Consider the following 20715-nt stretch of genomic DNA (forward strand, 5'->3'; position numbering starts at 1 on the left):
CCACTCGGTCTTGGACGGGTTGAGTCTGAGTCTGTTCCTCCCCATCCAGACCCTCACGGCCTCCAGGCATCGGGCCATCACGTCAAGGGCATCGTTGGGGTGGCCCGGGGTGGATATGTACAGCTGAGTGTCGTCAGCGTACTGATGGAAATCCACCCCGAAGCCACGGATGATCTCCCCCAGCGGCTTCACATAAATACTCCCTTTTGTTCTTTTACACTCGTAGGAGGAGTGATAAATCAGTGTCTTGCTAGTCTATCCCTTATACTTGGTAACTGTGATACATTGTTCACACCCTTGATTCTGCAAGCCGGTTTTGGATCACTGAGCCATCCTGAGGGTCAAACATATTAAGGCAAAGTGTTGGACCCATGGTCTGAACCATCCTTCCTTCTTCCAAAGAATGTACGAGGGAAACAGCAGTAACAGAATAAAAATGTAGCAACATATAATCCAGATACCACAAATCCAACTTCCAGGGTAGTCCAGTCCATTGAAGCTTTGTCCTAGTCCAGTGATGGTGAACCTTTTAGAGACCGAGTGCCCAAACTGCAATCCAAAACCCACTTATGTATGGCCGGGTGCTGGGTGGGCATGACCCATTGGGTGGGTGTGGCCCATTGGGTGGGTGTGGCTCATTGGGTGGGCGTGGCTTCAGTGGTAATGGCAGACTGGGTAGGACTAAAAAGTTCAATCAATCAATTCCAACTTTGCGAGATCTTTTTTTTCCCCACGAGAAGTTGAAATTGATTGATTGATTGATTGAACCTTTTTTTTTTGCACATGGCGGCGGAGGCCTAAAGCGAAAAGGTTTTATAAAACCCAGTTGAAGGCCTAGGACTGGGGCGACGGCGCGTGTGCCCACAGAGAGGGCTCTGTGTGCCGCCTGTGGCACCCGTGCCATAGATTCGCCACCACAGTCCTAGTCAGATGGAAACAGTTCAACAGGCGAGGCAATCGAAGTTTCACTTTCAGGCCGTCCTGCTGGGCTTGCCACTGGATTGATGGAACTTTCTTGATTCTAGATCTGTGGACCCACACCTTGATTCCTTCCACTTTCACCACAGTTGGGGTGCTCAGGAGGACTTGACGGGGCTGGGACCACTACTTATAGGTGACAATTCTTTCACCCGAACCCACTCTCCAGGAACAACGATCGGTGAGAGACAGGTGGTAGGGGAGCCTGGGCCTGTACTGAGATAGAAGACAAAACCTGTGCCAGCTTATGCAAATACTGAGTCTAACATTCTTCTCTTCTTCATCGACATTCTTAAACCTTTGTGCAACCAACGGTCTCCCATACATCATTTCAAAAGGGGACAGAGCAAGTTTTCAGAGGGCAAAGCACAAATGCGAGTTCAACCTGAGTTTTAAGAGTTAGCTGAGGCCTGTATGCATTGAAATGGCCTCACCACTAGATCAGGGCTTTTCAACCTTTTCACCCATTGTATCACTTTTAGATATGGCTATATCCGAGTACCACCAGTCGCCTAGCAAGGTGTCAAAAACTTGATGACCAAAAAAAAAAAAAGGAAAAAAGTGATGAAGTACTAGTAGTCCTCGACTTACAACAGTTCGCTTAGTGACTGTTCGAAGTTGCAATGGCACTGAAAAAAGTGCCGAGCAAGACACCTGCCTGCCCACCCAGCGGCGCTCTTCCTCCTGTCCGAGGTTTTCATTGTTGTGAGCATTTCTGTTGAGGATTGGCAGCGGGGGTGGAGTGGGGGGTGTTTGGTTTTTATTCCCCCCGTCTGCTGGGTGGTTGCAGCAGGTTTTGGTCACTTCACATGACCCTGGGACACTGTAACCATCATAAATATGAATCAGTTACCAAGCATTTAAATGTAAATCACAAGAGCCTGGAGATGCTGCAACATTCCAGCTGATCGGCGCTTCTTCTGGGCTCAGCAGAAGCACCAGGATCAGTGCTGTTTTCCAGCTGATTGGTGCTTCTTCTGGGCTCAGCAGAAGTGCCAGGATCAGCGCCGAGCTCCAGCTGGAGCCTAGTGCTGATCCTGGCACTTCCACTGAGCCCTGACAGCTCCGAAGAAGCGCTGATCCTGGCGCTTCCGCTGAGCCCTGACAGCCCTGCAGCTCCAGCCATCTCTCGCTCAGGCTTGTGCGGTGCTGCCACCGGTTCAGCTCATTCCCCTCCCCAGCTACCATGTTTCTAGGATGGTCGTGTACCACCTGCCAGGTGCCAATGTACCACAGGTGGTACCCGTACCACTGGTTGAAAAGCCTTGCACTAGATGTCACAACTTGTTTAGCCACTGTGTACCACCCACAATATCCATAAGCTTCCAAAAACAAAACACAATGCCTTCCTCCTTATCATCTGTTAAACATTAAGTTCCTTCTTGCAGCTGCCAGCGCATTTCCCTCAGCTTCCCATGTGCCTGCTGCTACAAGCACATCTTCTATCAACTTTACACGAGCCAACTCTTTCCCTTTAGTATAAACATACGTTCCCCTTCTACCCTGTCAACAACCTCAGAGCCTGCCTTAAAGTTCACAGGTTTGAGCTGACCAAGGGAGGGGAAGCCTTCTAGCTTCCACTAACATTTTCTCTTCTTCCCCATCTAATTTGCTAGATCCATCTACGAACAAATTGGTTTTCCTCCTTTGTCCGTTGTATAACATTAGGCTCTCTTTAGTCAAAACAGCATAGTTATCTATAACCCCCAAAATTTCTTCAACTCCTTCTTTGTTTTAGGCAAGGATTGAGATACAATTTCTTCAATTCTCTTAGGTATTATTGCCTATTTCTTTCATTAATCAACAAATCAGTGTGTCCTGCACACAAACATAAAGGATTGAGATACAATTCCTTCAGTTCTCTTAGGTATTATTGTCTATTTCTTTCATTAATCAACAAATCAGTGTGTCCTGCACACAAACATAAAGGATTGAGTTACAATTCCTTCAGTTCTCTTAGGTATTATTGTCTATTTCTTTCATTAATAAATCAGTGTGTCCTGCACATAAACATAAAAAATAAAACAAAACAAAAAGCAACTTCACAAAGAAACAAACAAACTTAATGAAGTGTTCTGAATGAATGCACTAAAAATATATGTGGGCATGCAAGTAAGCCACTAGGCCAGTGATGGCGAACCTTTTAGAGACCGAATGCCCAAACTGCAACCCAAAACCCACTTATGCATCGTCGGTGCCGGATGGGTGTGGCCCATTGGGTGGGCGTGGCTGCGGTGATAACAGCAGACTGTCAACGCTGCTAATATTGAATATTCTTGCTTTGACAAAATATACAGAACTACCTGGTATTTTTAGAGTTAATTCAGATGATGGTGGGAGGGAGGAGAAAGATAGGACAGTGGGGAAGAGAACGGAAGAGAACCTTTGCCCTTCCACCTGATAGGAGAAGTGATATATGACAGCAAATTTAGGGAGGGAACCTAATTGCTCAGGGGAAGAGAATTTCAGATCTTAGCATCCCTTCGGTGCCGGACATGTTGTAACATAAATAAAAGACTTTTTAGGAAAATAATGCCTGGAAGTTCTTTGAAGTGTTTCATTAGTCGGAACCTGACATCATGCTAAGATCTCAAAATCTTTTAAACTAATTACGAGGTCCTGGTCCTCAGTCACTATTCCTAATCTGAAGGAGATATATGACAAAGACCCGGGGAAGATCTCATTATGAAAAGAGAAAGATGGCTTGAGGCCAGCCCTTCAGCAGCAGCAGCTTCCCCAGGGAATGGAGCAGCAGCCAGCCAGCCGAGGGAGAAAGAATTCTGGCAGATCTCCCAGCTAAGAGCAAAGACTTCAAAAGCAGAATGCAGAGATAACGAAGTTTTGGGTGAGTGGCTGGAAAGATTTCAAAACCCAGATGTGAATATCAGAAATCAATACCTGGAAAAAGGAGCCTATACCCCTCCCATGGCCCAGCAGAAAGCCTGTCAGAACCTGTCTTCCCCTGCCAGGGACCCCAGCCCTGAAGAGAGAGGGAAGTCCAGTCTGAGGCATCTGCAGCAATGGGTAGATGGGTTCCCCAGCAGATGGATGGTCAGCGATTTCTGAGCTTGCCACAACTAATAGAGGCCTTGCAACAGCTTGGGGTGGTGCAGAAACCAGGAGATCAGCAGCTGGTGGGAGACCAACCACAGCTGAGCCCAGAAGAAGCACCGATCAGCTGGAATGTTGCAGCATCTCCAGGGTCTTGTGATTTACATTCAGATGCTTGGCAACTGATTCATATTTATGACGGTCACAGTGTCCCAGGGTCATGTGAAGTGACCAAAACCTGCTTCAACCACCCAGCAGATGGGTGGAATAAAAACCAAACACCCCCACCCCACCTCTGCTGCCAATCCTCAACAAAAATGCTCCCAACAATGAAAACCTCGGACAGGAGGAAGAGCGCCGCCGGGTGGTCAGGCAGGTGTCTTGCTCAGCTGTGGCTTGGGGGGCACTTTTTCCAGTGCCATTGTAACTTCGAACAGTCATTAAGCGAACTGTTGTAAGTTGAGGACTACCTGTACTTTATCACTTTCCTTTTTTTTTTTTTTTTGGTCATCAAGTTTTTGACACCTTTCTAGGCGACTGGTGGTACTTGGATATTGCCATATCCTAAAAGTGGTACAATGGGTGAAAAGGTTGAAAATCCCTGCTCTAGAAGATGCTCTTTGGTCTCTCGATGGCTCCCTTTTTCTACCTTTTGCTTTTTTTCTCTCTTCCATCATTTTCCCCTTCATTTCCTCCTTCCACCTCTGCCCTGCCCAGGTCTTCTTTTTTCTTCTTTCCAGACCTGAAAATGGGGCCTGCTGTGGCCTACAGCATCAAGGTCCCCAAGCAGAAGTCCCCTAACTCTGCCCCTCTGGGTCCCTTCCAGGCACCTCCTCGCACTTCCTGAAGTATTTCTTCACCTCCATCTCAGACCCCAGTCAGGCGGAGCCCCATTTTGTCTCTCTGGGGTACGTGGATGATCAACTCTTCAATTACTACGACAGCAACAGCCGGAAGTTCCAGCCTCGAGTCCCCTGGATAGAGAAGGTGGGGAAGGAGGACCCCCAGTACTGGGAGAGAAGCACCCAGACGTGTCGTGGCGAAGAGGAGTCATTCAGAGATCGCCTGGAGATTCTGAGAACTCTCTACAATCATAGCGGTGAGTGATGGGTCAGGCGGCTCCTCCTGCCTCCCCAGGAACCAGACGGAGAAAGGGGGTCCTTTCAAAAGAAAAGGTTACTTCCACACCTTTTTAAAAAGTTTTTTAAAATATGTTTATTCCTTTTTTAAAATCAGCATAAACTTGTCTCTGTAGCCAATGTTTTCTGCTGACTGCAATTAATCAAAACATATTTAAAGTTATCCATCTATCTGTCTGGATATTGATAGGATATGGATATGGATATAAAGTGAGGTAGAAAGAGACTGAAATCTCTCACCCTCCATGAAAGATGGAGGGCCCTGGCCTTGGTGGACCCCCTGCTGTGGAGGAGGAAGGGAATCACAGGTCTCTCCCCTCCCGGAAAAGAAGCAGATGGGTTCTAAAAAGATCCTGGTGAAAGCAGGTCCTCATCCTTCTGTCTGTTTCCATTCTAGAGAAATGAGGAATCAAGTGCAGATCCACCTGGGGAGACCAGAACCCTTTCCTTCACCCCCTTTTAGGAGGGATGAGTGGGGCCCAAACGCCAGGAGCATCTTCTCATCCTCCAGTTCGAAGGAGAGGCCAGGAGGCCAAATGGGGCAGGGGCTCTTGGAGGGGGGGCATAGGGTCACTTCCAGGATCCTCCCAATCTTGTGGGGGGAGGACAGAAAAGAAAGAAACCCCCATTTGGGGACCTTCCTGAGTAGCTCAGAGCTGTCATGGAATCCCTGAGGATCTCCCCAGATCCCTCCAGGCCCCCTGCTGGCCTCTCAGGGGAGCAAAGCTGGATCCAGAGGGCTCCCCCTGGTGGAGAAAAGAAGGAGGCCAGCCAGAGTGGAGGGGAACCTCCTTTCCAGGCTAAACAGCCACAAAGGTCCCACTCTTTCAAGGAAGGCTGCTTCAGCCCTCCCACCCTCTTAGTCGCCTCCTCTGGACCTTCCCCCAGCTCCCTCCTGTCCTTTTTGAGGTCTGGTGACCAGAACTGCACCCAATATTCCAGATGTGGTGGCACCCTTGATTTACGCAAAGGCTTTGTGACATTAGCCTCTGTGTTTTCAACACCATTTTAATGATCCACGACATCCTGTTGGCCTTTTTAATTTTTTACATATAATTTTACTAAAACTTTTTAACAAGAAGATAAAAACTAATAGAAAGTAATATAAAATAAAGGGGACATATTCTGTTCTCTAGACAGAACAGACTGCTTCCAGGTTCAGTCCAGTACAGATAGTTAACTCAGAGGAACAAACAGAAAATATTGCTTTATTCTGGGAATCCTAAACAAAGTCTTACAGTATTGTAGAGATACGTCCAAAATACGTTTAGCGATATTGGATTGTTCCACAGGTAAATTGATGATGGACTTTCCCCTCTACTTCTGCCTAAGCGTCACATGTTGGCATAATCATGAGATCTCCAGCCGTGTGACTGGAAGCCATGAGCTCGATGAACAAAGGCATTCCCATGTGGCTTGTGTCCAGGAAGTCTCCAATGCCCTTTAGAAACTCCTCCCACTGACCTATTAACAAACCCAGCCTTTAACCCAGTGGTTCTCAACCTTTTTAATGCCGCGACCCCAACCAGTCGTAAGTCGAGGACTAAACCGGTTGTAAGTCGAGGACTAAACTGGTCGTAAGTCGAGGACTACCCAACCGGTCGTAAGTCGAGGACTTTCCCTGCCCAGGAGCGCCACGTATGCATGGTTCCGCCCCCTGCGCTGGCCGAGGCGTAGCTGGCAAGCGGCAGAGACAGAGCAGGCCGACCACCAGCTGGCCCAGCCCAAGGGAGGTAAGGCACCCGCCGGAAAAGGGGAAAAAAATGGCGGACAAAAAAAATGGCGGACAAAAAAAATGGTGGACAGCCTTGCTTGGCGACCCCCATGAAATGGTCGATCGACCCCAAATGGGGTCCCGACCCACAGGTTGAGAACCACTGCTTTAACCCAATAACTGCCAGGTATTCTAACATACTGATACATGCTCTCTAGTTAGAGTTGCATAGATCTATACGATCCAGAACAGGACAAAAGAAAGAAATAAAAGAAAAAAGAAAAAACGACAAGGAAAGAAAACAAGTTGAAGAAAATAAATAAAGAAAAAGACATAAAGCCTTCTGGTATTCTTCACAGCAGTTATAAATATAAATACATTTTAACTTCTCTAAAGCAGCCATTCTCAACCTTTTGACCCAGGAGGAACACTTGAAATATTTTTCAGGCCTCGGGGAACCCCTGCACATCCAGGCTCAGAGCTGCATTAACAGCGTTCTTACACTGATGATAATAAAAAGTGAAACTTGCCTTTTCAATGTGATCCCTGCACAAAATATTCAGTTCTATGCCAGACATGAGATGAGAACCACACAGATTTCATCTTATTTCAGTTGTAGATGAATCCTAAACAATGACTTACAGTTTTTGTAGAGATACGTCCAAAATAATATTTCTGCAATATTTGGTTATTCCACAAGTAAATTGTTAATGGATTTTCCCTCCTCTTCTGCATAAGCATCACATGTTGGCATAGGACCTCCAAGCCATGTGGCTAGGAGACATGAGGCTGGATGAACAAAGGCATTCCAAACTGGCTTGTGTCCAGGAAGTCTCCCTTTAGAAACTCCTCCCACTGACCCATTAACATGGGATGACTGACTAGCTAAACTGCATTTCCCATAATCCATCTCTGAAGGAAACAGCACTTAACTCAATAAATGCCAGATATTCTAACATACTGATACATGCTCTCTAGTTAGGGTTATATAGAGCTATACGATCCAGAACAATAACCCTTTGGGGTGCCGATCAGACTGGGCCACTTGCTGCTCTTGCTGAGGAAAATATTCCTTTGTGGCCCTTCAAGGCTTCATTCCCACATTGCACGAAGCCATGGTTTGTTTCTGGATAGCCCAAACAGGGAGCCAGCCCTTGAGACTTGGTGCTATTTGTGAATGCAGACCATGATTTTACGATCACAGGGATCCCTGCAAGTGCCTTTTCAGATGGATCCTCTTTGAGGCCATGAGATTCTTGGTCCCTCCTTGCAGCCAGATTCAGGCCCCTGTTCCTGCTCTGAGGTCTCCCCAAGAAAGCAGCAGAAAGAAAGATGGAGGAGGCTCCATTCCTCCGTTTCCTCTGTGCCTCCATCTTTCCTTGGTCCTCCTTGGGATCCTCCACTGCCTTTTCTGATCCTGTGAGATTGAAAGGGAGATTTGCCAGGTTCAGGGGCTCCATCCTAGGGGAGATGCAAGCCAATCTGTAGGGAGTGGGGAGGTGGGAGAATTGGAGGGAAGCGCTGTGGAGGAAATTGGGGTGTCGTTGCCTCCCTTCAGTAGGGAGGGAGGCCTCTGTGTCTCTGAGGATTCCCCAAACCATCCTCCTGTCCATCTTTCAGGCCTGCACAGATCCTCTTTGAGGCCAGTCCCTCTTTAGACCTGCAGATTCAGGCAACTGTTCCCTCTCTGGGATCCCTTCCTTCCCCCCTAAGGGTCTCCCCAACAGAGGAACTTTTTTTCTCACTCCCTCAGGATCCTCCGCTGGCTTCCCCAGTTTCAATTTTCTTGGGGAGGTTCAGGGGCTCCATCCTGGGGGTGAAATGGAGGGACCCAGGTCGAGGGAAAGGAAAAGGGCGGTTAGTGATGGGGGGGGATTTCTTTTTCTTGGAGGAAATGGAGGTGTCAATGCCTACCTCCACTGTCAAAGTCTCTGCAGGGAGGGGGCGGTCTCTATCTCAAGGACTCCCCAAACCATCATCTTGTCCCTATTTCAGGCCTTAACACATTGCAGAAGATGATTGTCTGTGAGCTCCGGGGAGACGGGAGCAAAGGAGGGTTTCTGCAGTATGGCTACGAAGGGAGGACCTTCATCACCTTCGACAAGGAGACCCTCACCTGGGTGGCTCCTGAACCCCAGGCCCGGATCATCCAGAGGAAATGGGATGCTATTCCAGGATATAATCAGGGACAGAAGGCCTACCTGGAGGAGGAATGCATTGAGTGGATAAAGAAGTACCTGTCTTATAGGAAGGGGGCGCTGCTGAGGACAGGTGAGCATCTGGACACAGGCTGGACAGGCTCCTTTATGGTCTGATTTTTTTGGTCCCTTTGGGTCCCTTGTCTAGAGCCTGGTTGTTCAGCAGGGACTCCTCCTCTTCCCTTCCAGCACTTCCCCAGAATATGGGAAGCCCTGTTTAGCTCCCATTGTGAGGCAGCCATTAAATAAACCTACCACTAGGGGGCACCTACCCTTAATAGGACATTATCAGTGCCTCCACTTGGGCAAAAATGGCCAAGGTTGAGGAAGTGAAAAAACGGCACACATTCTGTGGTTGTTTCTCTTAAACTCAAACAGGTTTCTTATTTTTGTTTTTAGTGATTTCTCCAGAAAACATTCCCTTCCCCTCTTTCAGGGACTCTCCCTCACTCCAGAGGGCTTCCTGCTCACAATGTCATATTTCCCCCCTTTTTCTTTCCTGTTATTATTTTTCTCTCAGGACTATCCCTGCCCCACTGTCCCTGCCCCTTCCTCTCTGGGCTCCTTGATCCCTCCAGGATCAGCTGGGTGAGATCAGGCATCATGGGTGGATCCCCCTCCCCACAATTCCCCACAGCCCCTCCCTTCCCTGTGGGGACTGTCTCCGTCTTCCATAGGCATTACCTCTCTGTCTGCCCCCCTTTGAGAGGCAGAATCTCATTTCCAAATTAACCAGGGTGAGATTCCAAAAGCCCTGAGCCCCTTGCTTTGATTCTCATTCTCCCCCACCCCCCAGGGAAAGTGTTGCCATATGCTAAATAAAACAAATAATCCTGAAATTGTGATTGTGCCCCTTGGAAAGAAGCCTAGAACAGCCTCAGATTTGGGGAAGGGGAAGTGAACCCCAAAAGTAGGGAGAAACATCTCTGTTGCTCTTTTTTGAAAGGTACCCCTAAATAGCAGCTCCACTTTCCCTCCCCTGAAGGAAATAATCCAAGATCACCCAGAGTTCAAAGCAGCCAGAGAGGAATTTCCTTGGACCCTCAATTTGTTGCTGGAGGCTTTTCAGGCTGAGTCCCTGGGAAGGACTCAGAATCAGGAGTCCTTGTGGTTGAGCATTTTCCAGATCTGGAGCATTTTCTAAAACTCTTGGAGACGCTGCAGGTGTGGAGTGGGAAGTAGTGGGAGACTTTCCTGCCCCTCCAAGTTTCTCACCCACCTTCCAGGCTCTGGAGGGGCTCAGAATTAATTCCAGGGGTGCGGTTTCTGCAGAGCCCCCAGAGGTGACCGTGAGCAGCAAGACGGAGGTGGAGGATGGGATGGAGATGCACGTCTGCCGCCTGCATGGCTTCTACCCCAGGGAGATCGATGCCTCCTGGACGAGAGACGGGGAGGTCTGGCTGCAGGACACCCTCCGTGGCTCTGTGGCCCCCAACGCGGATGGGACCTTCCACGCCTGGCTCAGCATCCAGATTGATCCCAAAGAGAGAGGCCGCTATCAGTGCCACGTGGAGCACAACGGCCTGCAGGAGCCTCTGGACGTGGCCCTGAAGGGTGAGAGACTGCAGGGAGGGAAAGGCTGGGCTCTTTGGCAGGCTGGAGGGTTTTGGGAGGGAAATCTCACCCCAGATGTGAGCATACCTGAGCTTTAAGCCATTAGTTTTTCCAGTGTTTGAGGTTGGTGAAGCTGCAGGAACCAGACCATAGAACTGGCTTCAGGGGATGTAAAGGAAACTCCAGAATCCCATCACAAGAGTTGGCAGATCCTGATGAAATCCTCTTAGATCCTCTCTTAGCCTCTGTCCCCTGTTTCTTGCCTCCAGCTGTGGAGCAGCAGTTATACTGAGCACCCAAAAAAGATTTTATTTTCTTTAGAATTCCTGAAGTACAAAAGTCAGGAGGAGAGTCTAAGTCCCTTTTTAAGGCCAAATTTAATTAAAATTGATGAACTGCAGCTGGAAATGCACAGAATATCTGGACTAATGCATCAGGAGTCAGAAAAGGGACTATCAATATGAGTTTTTACCATCAGAGACTTTTTCTGCTGTAAAGCAGGGCTTTTCAACTGGTGATACGTGTACCACTTGTGGTACTTTGCCACATGGCAGGTGGTAGGTGATTTCTGGCTAAGTGTAGCAGGGGAGGGGAATGAGCCGAAGCGAGCGAAGCCTGAGGGAGAGGCAGCTGCAGCTGCAGGACTATCTGGGCTTGGCAGAAGCCCCAGGAGCTGGCAGGGCTCCAGCTGATTGGCTTCAGCTGATTGGCCTTCCAGAAGCAGCTGGGAGCTGGCGGTGAACTGAAGAAAAAAGGGGGGGAGAGAGGAGAGGAGAGGTTTGGGTGGGGAAAGGGGAAAAAGAACATCAGGAAAGGTTTAATCCCTTTAAACAACTGTAATTAGTTTTACCCCCTTTAATTGAGTCTGTCTGTGGCTTTTAGAAAGTTTTTTTTTTTTTTGAAGGTAAACTGGCTTAATTTAAAGCGAAAGCTTTTCTCAATTGCCGGAGCCTTTCAGTCTAGAATTGCAACATTCAATGAAATTCAATGGTGAAAAAAGTAAGGTTCTACATTTAGGCAAGAAAATCTAAATGCACAGGTATAGTATAGGGGGTACCTTCCTCAATAGTAGCAACTGTGAGAGGGATCTCGGAGTCCTAGTGGACAATCAATTTAAATATGAGCCAGCACTGTCCTGCAGCTGCCTAAAAGGCCAACACAGTGCTAGGCTGCATTAACAGAGGGATCGAATCAAGATCACATGAAGTATTATTACCACTTTACAATGCCTTGGTAAGGCCACACTTGGAATACTGCATTCAGTTTTGGTCACCACGATGTAAAAAAGATGTTGAGACTCTAGAAAGAGTACAGAGAAGAGCAACAAAGATGATCAGGGGACTGGAGGCTAAAACATATAAGGAACGGTTGCTGGAATTGGGTATGTCTAGTTTAATGAAGAGAAGGACAAGGGGGGACATGATAGCAGTGTTCCAATATCTCAGGGGCTGCCACAAAGAAGAGGGAGTCAAGCTATTTTCCAAAGTGCCTGAAGGCAGGACAAGAAGCAATGGATGGAAACTAACCAAAGAGAGAAGCAACCTAGAACTAAGGAGAATCTTCCTGACAGTTAGAACAATTAACCAGCGGAACAACCTGCCTCCAGAAGCGGTGAATGCTCCAACACTGGAAGTTTTTAAGAGGAGACTGGACAGCCATTTGTCCGAAATGGTATAGGGTTACCTGCCTGAGCAGGGGGTTGGACTTGATAACCTCCAAGGTCCCTTCCAACTTTATTACTATTATTATTATTATTATTATTATTATTATTATTATTATTATTATTATTATTATTATTATTATTATTATTATTATTATTATTATTATTTTAAAGTTCCCCTCCTCAGAACTGACTCCCAAAGCAATACCACTGTATAATGCTTTGGTAAGACCCTACTTTGAATATTGCATCCAGTCTTGGTCGCTACAATATAAAAAAGATGTTGAGACTCTGGAAAGAGTGCAGAGAAGAGCAACAAATAAGATCAGGGGACTGGAGACTAAACATATGAAGAACAATTGTAGAAACTGGGTATATCTGGTCTAATGAAAAGAAGGACTAGGGGTGACATGATAGCACTCTCCCCAATATCTCAGGGGTTGCCTCAACGAAGAGGGGGTCAAGCTATTCTCCAAAGCACCTGAAGGCAGGACAAGATGCAACAGATGGAAACTAATGAAGGAGAGAAGCAAACTAGAACTAAGGAGAAATTTCCTGACAATGAGAACAATAAACCAAATGGAACAATTTGCCTTCAGAAGTTGTGGGTGCTCCATCACTGGAGGCATCTAAGAAGAGACTGGACAGCCACTTGTCTGGAATGCTTGAGCAGGGGGTTGAGCTAGAAGACCTCTAAGGTCCCTTCAAAATCTGTTATTCTGTTTCTGCCATTTGTGGGACTATCCAGAAGTTGGATGTCACCATATTCCATTTTTCATGCTGAAGTTCTCGAAGTATAAAATATAATTTTTTGCTATTTCTGGACTGGCCAAGGAAATGAAAGTGTATATTTTAAAAAAGGCTGGGTGATATGAACTTTTTTACTTTAAATAATAAAACTCAAACACTCAAACTGAAGAAAAAACATAATGTACAAAGGTGCCCAAATTATGACAAACTGGGGCAGCCTCTAAAGAGAACAAAAACTGTTGTTCAACAAATGTTATTGTATTGTTCACCACTATTGTGTTGGTGAAGTTTTTGTTTTGTAAGCTGCTGAGAGTCACAAGGTGGCAAAGGGCTGCATTTGTGCGAGTTGGAACAAATACCTGTAATATCATTTTCTTGAGCACAGGTTCTCCTCAGGGCTGTGTCTTAAGTCCGCTGCTGTTCACCCTGTTGACCCATGACTGTTGTGCTAGGTTTGCCACCAACCATATTGTAAAGTTTGCAGATGATACAACAGTAGTGGGCCTTATTCAGGATGACAAGGTGGAAGCTTAACGCAAGGAGGTTGAAGGATTGGTGAACTCGTGTAAGGAAAACAGCCTAGTTTTAAATACTGGAAAAACCAAAGAGATCATTGTTGATTTCAGAAAAGGCAGGCACAGCCACACCTCTCTGTGCATAAATGATTCACCTGTGGAGATGGTTACCAGCATCAAATTCCTGGGTGTGCAGCTCACAAGTAGGCTGACTTGGTCGCTCAACAGTGAGAAACTGGTGAAGCGGGCACAGCAGTGCCTGCATTTTCTGCGTCGCATGAAAAAAGCACATCTTCCTTCCCCTGTCCTGACCACTTTCTACAGGGGGACGATCGAGAGCATCCTGTCATACAACATCACAGTCTGGTTTGGAGGCATCCCTGCTTCAGACAGGAAGGCGGTGCAGAGAGTGGTGAGAATGGCTCAAAAGATCATTGGCAATTCCCTCCCTCCCATCCAGGACATAGCACAGAAGCGCTGTTTGAACAGGGTCCGTAAGAATATCTGGGACACTACACATCCTCTTCACAACCTGTTTTCCTTGTTACCTTCTGGGAGGAGGCTTCGTGGTATCCGAAGCAGAACATCCAGATTCAGCCAGAGTTTCATTCCATACAGCATTAACCTTGCGAACTCTCAAGCTTCCTCCTTCCGTTATATATTCAAGATGGACAATATTTAATATTTATTTGCTACGTACATGTAGAAGATGTGGGTCTGTACATACGTTGTTCATAGTATGTTTAGGTGTGTGTCATGTATGTGTTTCATTTTGAGAGCGGGCAACTAAATTTCATTTTTGATGTGTGCCATTGTGCCCACAGTATAAAAATAACAATAAAGGTTATCTTATCTTTTGAGTGGAAAAGCCAAAGATGAACTCAGCTGCCTTCATGTTGGGCTGGGGAGAGAAGGAGGCAGCATCAGGAGGACACATCCTCTAACGGTGGTTAGCAAGGAGCCTTCGTGCTACCCTTAGAGGGACATGAAGAGGAACCCATAGAGGTTTTTAATTTGGGGAATTTCCAGCTTTCGCTATTTTAGGTTTCTCCCCCAACTGGGATGATTGGGGTTCTCCTTCAATTATCTGCTTTTTCTCCCAATTCAGAACCAAAATCCAATGTGGGGATCATCATCGGCTGCGTTGTGGTTGGTCTTGCCCTGCTGGGCGTGATTGTTGGGATCTGGTTTTTCAGTAAGTATCTTTTTCTGGGTGATGGAAGGAAGATGGGGAGGTTCCTCCCAAGTCTCTCTCTTTGGGGAGCTTCTTCAGGGCTTCCTCCTGTCCTGTTTTCCCAGCCCTCTTGGGGAGCATCTGAGATCTCGGCCTCTTGCTGGGACTCCAGTCTTGACTTGGCTGAGTCTGAGGTTGGGATAGTCCCGTCTTCTTCTGAGCTGGGAAGAAGCATCCCAGTTCCGTCCCTTTCAAAGGTTTTGGTCCAAGAGCAGCAGAGAAGGATTTCCATGAAAATCTTCCTCCCCTCCCAGCTGCTGCTGCTGCTTCCCCCCTTTCCCTCCCTCCATCTCGGAGGCAGCAGGTCTCCCTTGGGGCAAATCAGGAGATGCATTTGGTTTTTGAAAATCTTTCTGTCTTTATTAATGAGGCAAAGTGACTGCGAAATATCTCCTGAAGGTATTTCTTCCAGAGAGGGAGAGATTGGATGATCTCTGGTGGATTCTTTTAAGCTTTCACTGATTTTTGTCTTTGCAGAGAGACATCATGACTACAAAAAAGCACCAAGTGAGTGACTTGTCCTCTTTACATATAACCTCCAACTTAGAGCAGATACCAGAAGCACCATCAGTTGAGGAGTGAGTGTGCGCGTGCGCGCATTCTCTTCCATCTAAGAACCAGTCTGGGGAAGATGGGCCCCCTTTTCATCCCAGCCAGGCTGTTCTTGGAAGTGGGGTCCTCAAGGAGAAACATCTGGGACAAGGAACCCTCAAGAAAGTGAGAAGACCCAGCTGGTGGAAGGTCCCTCTGACCGAGGACATGCTCTGTTTCCCAAGCGAGCGGAAAGGAAAGTCTTGGCCAAATGAGAGTCAGAAGCTCCATAAAATTAGGGATCAAAAGGGGGCATTTTGAGAGAAAGGGAGCTTTGGCGGGTGCCAGCTGGATCTCCTCTTGGTCTCCCATCACAAGGCTCTTTGGAGCCGTGTGTATCTTTTTAGGTCAGCTCTGCCCTCGGGCTCAAGAATGGCTAAACTATCGCTCTGTGTTGATACACATATAAATTTTAGGAATTCTTTCCTGTGCCTTTTAGCCCAAGCAATCTGGTTCAAACTCTCTCCACGTATTTGTGTGTCTTTGATTGTGTATTTGTGTGTCTTTGATTGTGTGTGTGCGAGAGAGGGAGAGAGCTGGAGTCAGAAAGAGCTGAGTTTCTCCATTTATAAGCCAACAGGGTGACTTCCTCACTCTCTTTTTCTTTCTCTCTTTTCCAGCAACTGACAGAAGATCCAGCAGTTCCAGCCAGGGTGAGTCGGAGGGAGCTGCTGCTGTTGCTTCAGCCATTTGGTCCCTTTGCCAGACTTTGGGTGGGTGGGTGGGTGGGTGGGGGGAGTAAAAGAGGGAGAGGCCCCCAGTTTTTAAAAGCCCCCTCCCCCCATTAATTCATCCTCCCTGTGTTCCCTCTGTGTCTGGTTCTGCTGAAATAATTAAAATAGAGTCAGTTTGGTTTAGTGGGGAGGGCACCAAGTGAGACTTTCTGGGAGACGGTGAGTTCTAGTCCCACCTGTAAAGTTTTTCAGATTATAAATAAATCCCAATAAGACTCTGAACAGGAGGCCTCTGAACACAGCTTTATTTTCTCTGATCAAAGAATATATGCTGGGCACTCCACTCTCCTTTAGACAGCAGAGAAGATGGAGAGCGGAGAGCACTTAATCAGTCAAGTTTCTGCTTTTTATAAACCAACAAACATCACAAGGTTTCTGGGCATCTAAAAAGTTCCTTTGAATCTCCTTATCTATCCTGGCCTTACATTTCTGCATCTCTAAGCTTGAACACACAAAAGCATAATAGCTGCTAATTATCCCATTAACTTTGTTACTTTGCAGGCCGGTAAAGAGCTGTTATATTTTAAAGTCACAGCAGAGAAACGAAAAGGGAAAGATTTACCATCAGAGGAGAGAGGATAGTGGTTGCAATTTCTTAGCTAGGCTTTCCCTTGAAACAACACCGTTTAAAGTAACAGAAACATTTTCTTTGGTCAACACAATTTAGAATGCAATGGAGCACATACAGAAAGCAAAAAAATAAAATAAATGGACAATAGCTGCTATACATGAGAGATTGATTATGCGTAAATGACTATATTTTGAAAGATTATACTTGGCTTGATCTCTACACACCTTAGGCGTGAAAGCCGGCTGGGGGGGTCACAAAATCCACTTTCCTTGCATTGCTTTGTTCCTGAGGCAGAGAAGGGAAACTCTCCCTGTTGGATTCAGGCAGGGGAGGCAGCCCAGAGTCTGCCTGGTGGAGCCTGGCCCCCTTTGGAGGAGAGAGAGCCCTCCATTCCTTGGTGGGAAATAGGGGAATCACCGGTGATACCATCATCCCCAGTGGTTAGAGACTCTTTTGCTGGCATAGCTGAGACCTGGCTGACTCTGGAAGTGGGGTGGGTTTCCCCTCTTATAGATTAGGGTTTAGGGTTTGGCCCCAACCGAGACCCCAGGGCAGGGCAGGGGGGGCAGTGGTCCTCTGAGAATCCCTCTGGGCCCTCGGGGGCCTTGATCCCCACGTTTCTGGTTGTGACTCCCTGTTTCTGAATCTGGGCTCACGGGATCAGTTGGGCTTGTGGCTGCTGTACCAGCCTCCCTGCTGCGTGGGCACCCCCACCCCCTCTCCCTCAGCCGCTGGGGGCCATCTTAGTGTTGGCAGGGAGTTCCCCAGGCTTCTGGTCCTGGGAGACGTCAATCTGCCCTCCCTGGGTTTGGCCTCAGAAGGGGCTCAGGAGTTCATGGCTGCCATGGGCCTCTCCCAGACCGTCCTGGGCCTGGCTCAGGATAGCGGTCACACACCGGATATGATCTTCTTTTCAGAGCAACGGCAACGTGATCTGATGAGGGAATTTGGTTTTTATTCATTGTTTTAAATGTTCTACATAGCTTTTTATTGAATTTTACTGGAAGCTGCCTAGAGTCACCTTGGAGAGAGATGGGTGACACAGAAGTTTAATAATAAATGAATAAAAGGCCTGGTCTCCTCTGAGAGTTTCGTGAAGCTGCAGAGGTTGAATGGCGAAGAGAGAGATTTGTCCTCCTGACAGGGCAAGGAATAGTAGATTCACTCTGTGTCTTTCTCTCCCATGCAGGGAGCGACCAGACCGCTTAGCAGCCCCCTGGCAGGTGAGTGGACTGGTGGGGGCTGCATGAGGGGAGAGGGAGGGAGGAAGGGAGATGAAGGCCTTCAGGTCCAAGGACTCCAATGGATGGTGGAGATACTTTGGGAAATCCCTCTTCTCTCTCCTATTCATCTCAAACACTGGAAGGGAAGGAATTTGGGGGAAGAGGCATTGGGGCTCTGGGGAGGGGTCTGCCTGCCCCCCAACTCTTATCCTCTGGCGCCTCTCAGGCTCCGACTGTCTTGGTATAACTAACCCTTGGATGCTTCTTCTCCTCTTCTTTGCAGCACGATGGACACTCCCAGCCTAAGGAGGGAGGAAAGAATTGAGGATCAACCTTCTTCTGAATTAGACAGGAGGATTCCTTCAGGGCCTTCCAGCATTCTGGAACCAGGATATATTTGGGGTCTTTCATCATTGCTTTTATCACAGAATCAGTAACCTTTCTTTATTATGATTGAGGAATGGAGGGGAAAGAATATACCGTATTTTTCCGTGTATAAGACTCTATTTTTTTCCTTGAAACACCCTCTTCAAAAATCAGGTGCGTCTTATACACGGAAAAATAATGGTAACCTCCGCAGCCCAGGGCCTGCCTGTGTGGGTTGCCACTAATGGGAGATGGGAGGGGGCAAGATCTTCTGCCGGCCAAACCTGCGGATTGATCGGCGTGGAGAGCGTCTTATACACGGGTGCGTCTTATAGACGGAAAAAGACAGTATGTTACTAATTGTGGAATCAAAAGATTTTAAATTGGGTTTTGTGGATAATAGTTTTTAATAAGTAGTTTGTATAACCTTTCATGGGCTTTTCCTGATTGATCTTAATGGATTGAGATTAGAGGTCAGAGATGAGGTTTCAGATGGGTTTACAGGGAATGGGGTGAGGAATAGGATGAAGAGTTTCTTGGTTTTACTTTAAGAGAGATTTATAAGTTGTTAATTTTCATTATACTTGTTGGGGATAAAGATGGGGGTTTCTTTTTCTTTTTTTCCTTGTGTTAGTTTTATAAATTTAAATGTTGTCTTTGATGAAACTATTAGTAAAAGAAGAAGCGTGCATTCTGAGATTTTTGCCACTAAAATCGTTGATGCATTTCAATTGATTATTGCACAGTTAATTGAGCATATATTTGATCATTCAAAGTTTGACAGATAATCAGTATAACGAGTGAAACATTCAGACACTGATTTTTTTTTATAGATTGTCATTTATGGATTTTCATGCTTTAGAAAAATGGAGCATGGGATCCATTTCACAGCCGGGCTGCTGGCTCCTTTAATAACTGCACTTAGATTGTCAGTTTGTCAAAGTTGTTTGCTGAAAATAAATGGTTTTGTTTTGTTCTTATCTGAGTTGCTGCCTGTTTGGAGAGTGGAAATAGCAAGGAATTTATGCTCCTGGTTCATCAGAGACCCCAATTTTCTTTTGAGTGGTAGGAAGGGGAGGAACCAAGGCAAAACCAGGAAGGAGCAAGAACTGGGGGGAGGGGTTCCATTGTGCTCCTTGGGGAGGAGGCAGCCATTTTGCTCCTGGGTCCAGATCTTTCTCTAGCATCTCCAGCTGATCTTCCGCAAAATGGCCGCTTGATCTTGGCTTGGTGGGGGCAGCAATAGAGGCGGCTTTTCCCTCAGATCCACCTTTGCCTCAGGCTGAGGGCCAAGTGGCTGGTCTCTGGGCCTCATCCAGGGGCCCTTTGGGAGACAGGAGCTCAGGGACCGTCCGGAGCCCTCCTGGTCCCCTTGCAGGAGGGCAGCTTCTCCTGCCTCTGAGAGGTCCTCTCTGGGCTCTTCAGGGGCCCAGTAGGATGCCCTGGCCCAAGAGTGGGGAGAGCCTCAATTGATGGGAAAGACGCCCCCCATATTATAGTGGATGCTTTCTGGGCGAGGAGGAGTGGAAAGGATGGGTCTGTCATCCCCTTCGCTCTGGACTAGCCCTCTTTGAAAGCTTAAAAAGTAAATTTCAAAGCATTTTGCAAGAATTCAGTAGATATTTCAGCCTGCTCTACTGATTCAAAACTTTTAGAAATTTATTTTTTAATTAGAATATATGACTGCCCAGCTCACATAAGCAGCTCTGGTCAGCCAACACAATAAAAATATCAATACAAGAGCAAAAGACAATAAATATAATGCACAAAAGAAAAATGTCCACCAAGGATACACCAGTCAGCCCCAAATTCATTCAATTTAGCTTACAGGTAGCCCTTGACTTACAACAGTTCATTTAATGACCGTAGTTACAACAGGATTGAAAAAAGTGATTTATGACCATTTTTCACACTTGTGACTGTTGCAGCATTCCTGCAGTCATGTGATCAAAATTTGGACGCTTGGTTTTCGGCACAATATTGATTTGGACAATTGGCAAAATCTATGGGAAAAAAACCTAAAAATTACTTTAGCAACCTCCTATAAGGAAAACCTCTATAAAATGTTTTATAGGTGGCATCTCCCTCCCACAAGATTAGCACGAATGAATAAGGGATATCCCCGATATGCTGGAAGTGTGGAGAGACCGTTGGGAATTACCACCATATGTGGTGGAAATGCACACAGGCACAAAAATTTTGGAATTTATTAAAGAAATGGCTGGAAGAAATCCTGCTAATAGATATAGAGGCCAAACCGGATTTTTTCCTATTGGGAATTATAGAAAGAAAATACAAGAAAGATACAAATTATTTATTACTGCATATAGTAATGGCGGCACGAATAGCTTTTGCTCAAAAATGGAAAGAGAAAGATATTCCAACCGAAGAGGAAATATTACTGAAAATCCTCAATTGTGCAGAATTGGATAGACTC

The 20715-nt window shown here is 46.7% G+C and overlaps 1 protein-coding gene and 1 long non-coding RNA gene across 2 annotated transcripts in view; both read left to right on the plus strand.

Moving 5' to 3' along the window:
* LOC107298793 (major histocompatibility complex class I-related gene protein-like) overlaps positions 1-17898 on the plus strand; it is a 22868-nt gene extending 4970 nt beyond the window's left edge. The window contains exons 2-8 of the mRNA XM_015828157.1: positions 4856-5128; positions 8878-9153; positions 10353-10634; positions 14668-14754; positions 15271-15300; positions 16005-16037; positions 17879-17898. Of these exons, the coding sequence (XP_015683643.1) occupies positions 4856-5128; positions 8878-9153; positions 10353-10634; positions 14668-14754; positions 15271-15300; positions 16005-16037; positions 17879-17898 (1001 nt within the window). The remainder of the gene's footprint in view (positions 1-4855; positions 5129-8877; positions 9154-10352; positions 10635-14667; positions 14755-15270; positions 15301-16004; positions 16038-17878) is intronic.
* On the plus strand, positions 15274-18399 carry LOC107298795. The gene is made up of 4 exons (XR_001549164.1): positions 15274-15300; positions 16005-16037; positions 17879-17912; positions 18196-18399. It is a non-coding gene; the product is annotated as an uncharacterized LOC107298795 (long non-coding RNA).
* Positions 18400-20715: the final 2316 nt, after the last annotated feature.

Source organism: Protobothrops mucrosquamatus, unplaced genomic scaffold, assembly GCF_001527695.2.
Source record: "Protobothrops mucrosquamatus isolate PMUCROS unplaced genomic scaffold, P.Mucros_1.0 scaffold4281, whole genome shotgun sequence".
NCBI classification, from domain to species: Eukaryota; Metazoa; Chordata; class Lepidosauria; order Squamata; family Viperidae; genus Protobothrops; species Protobothrops mucrosquamatus.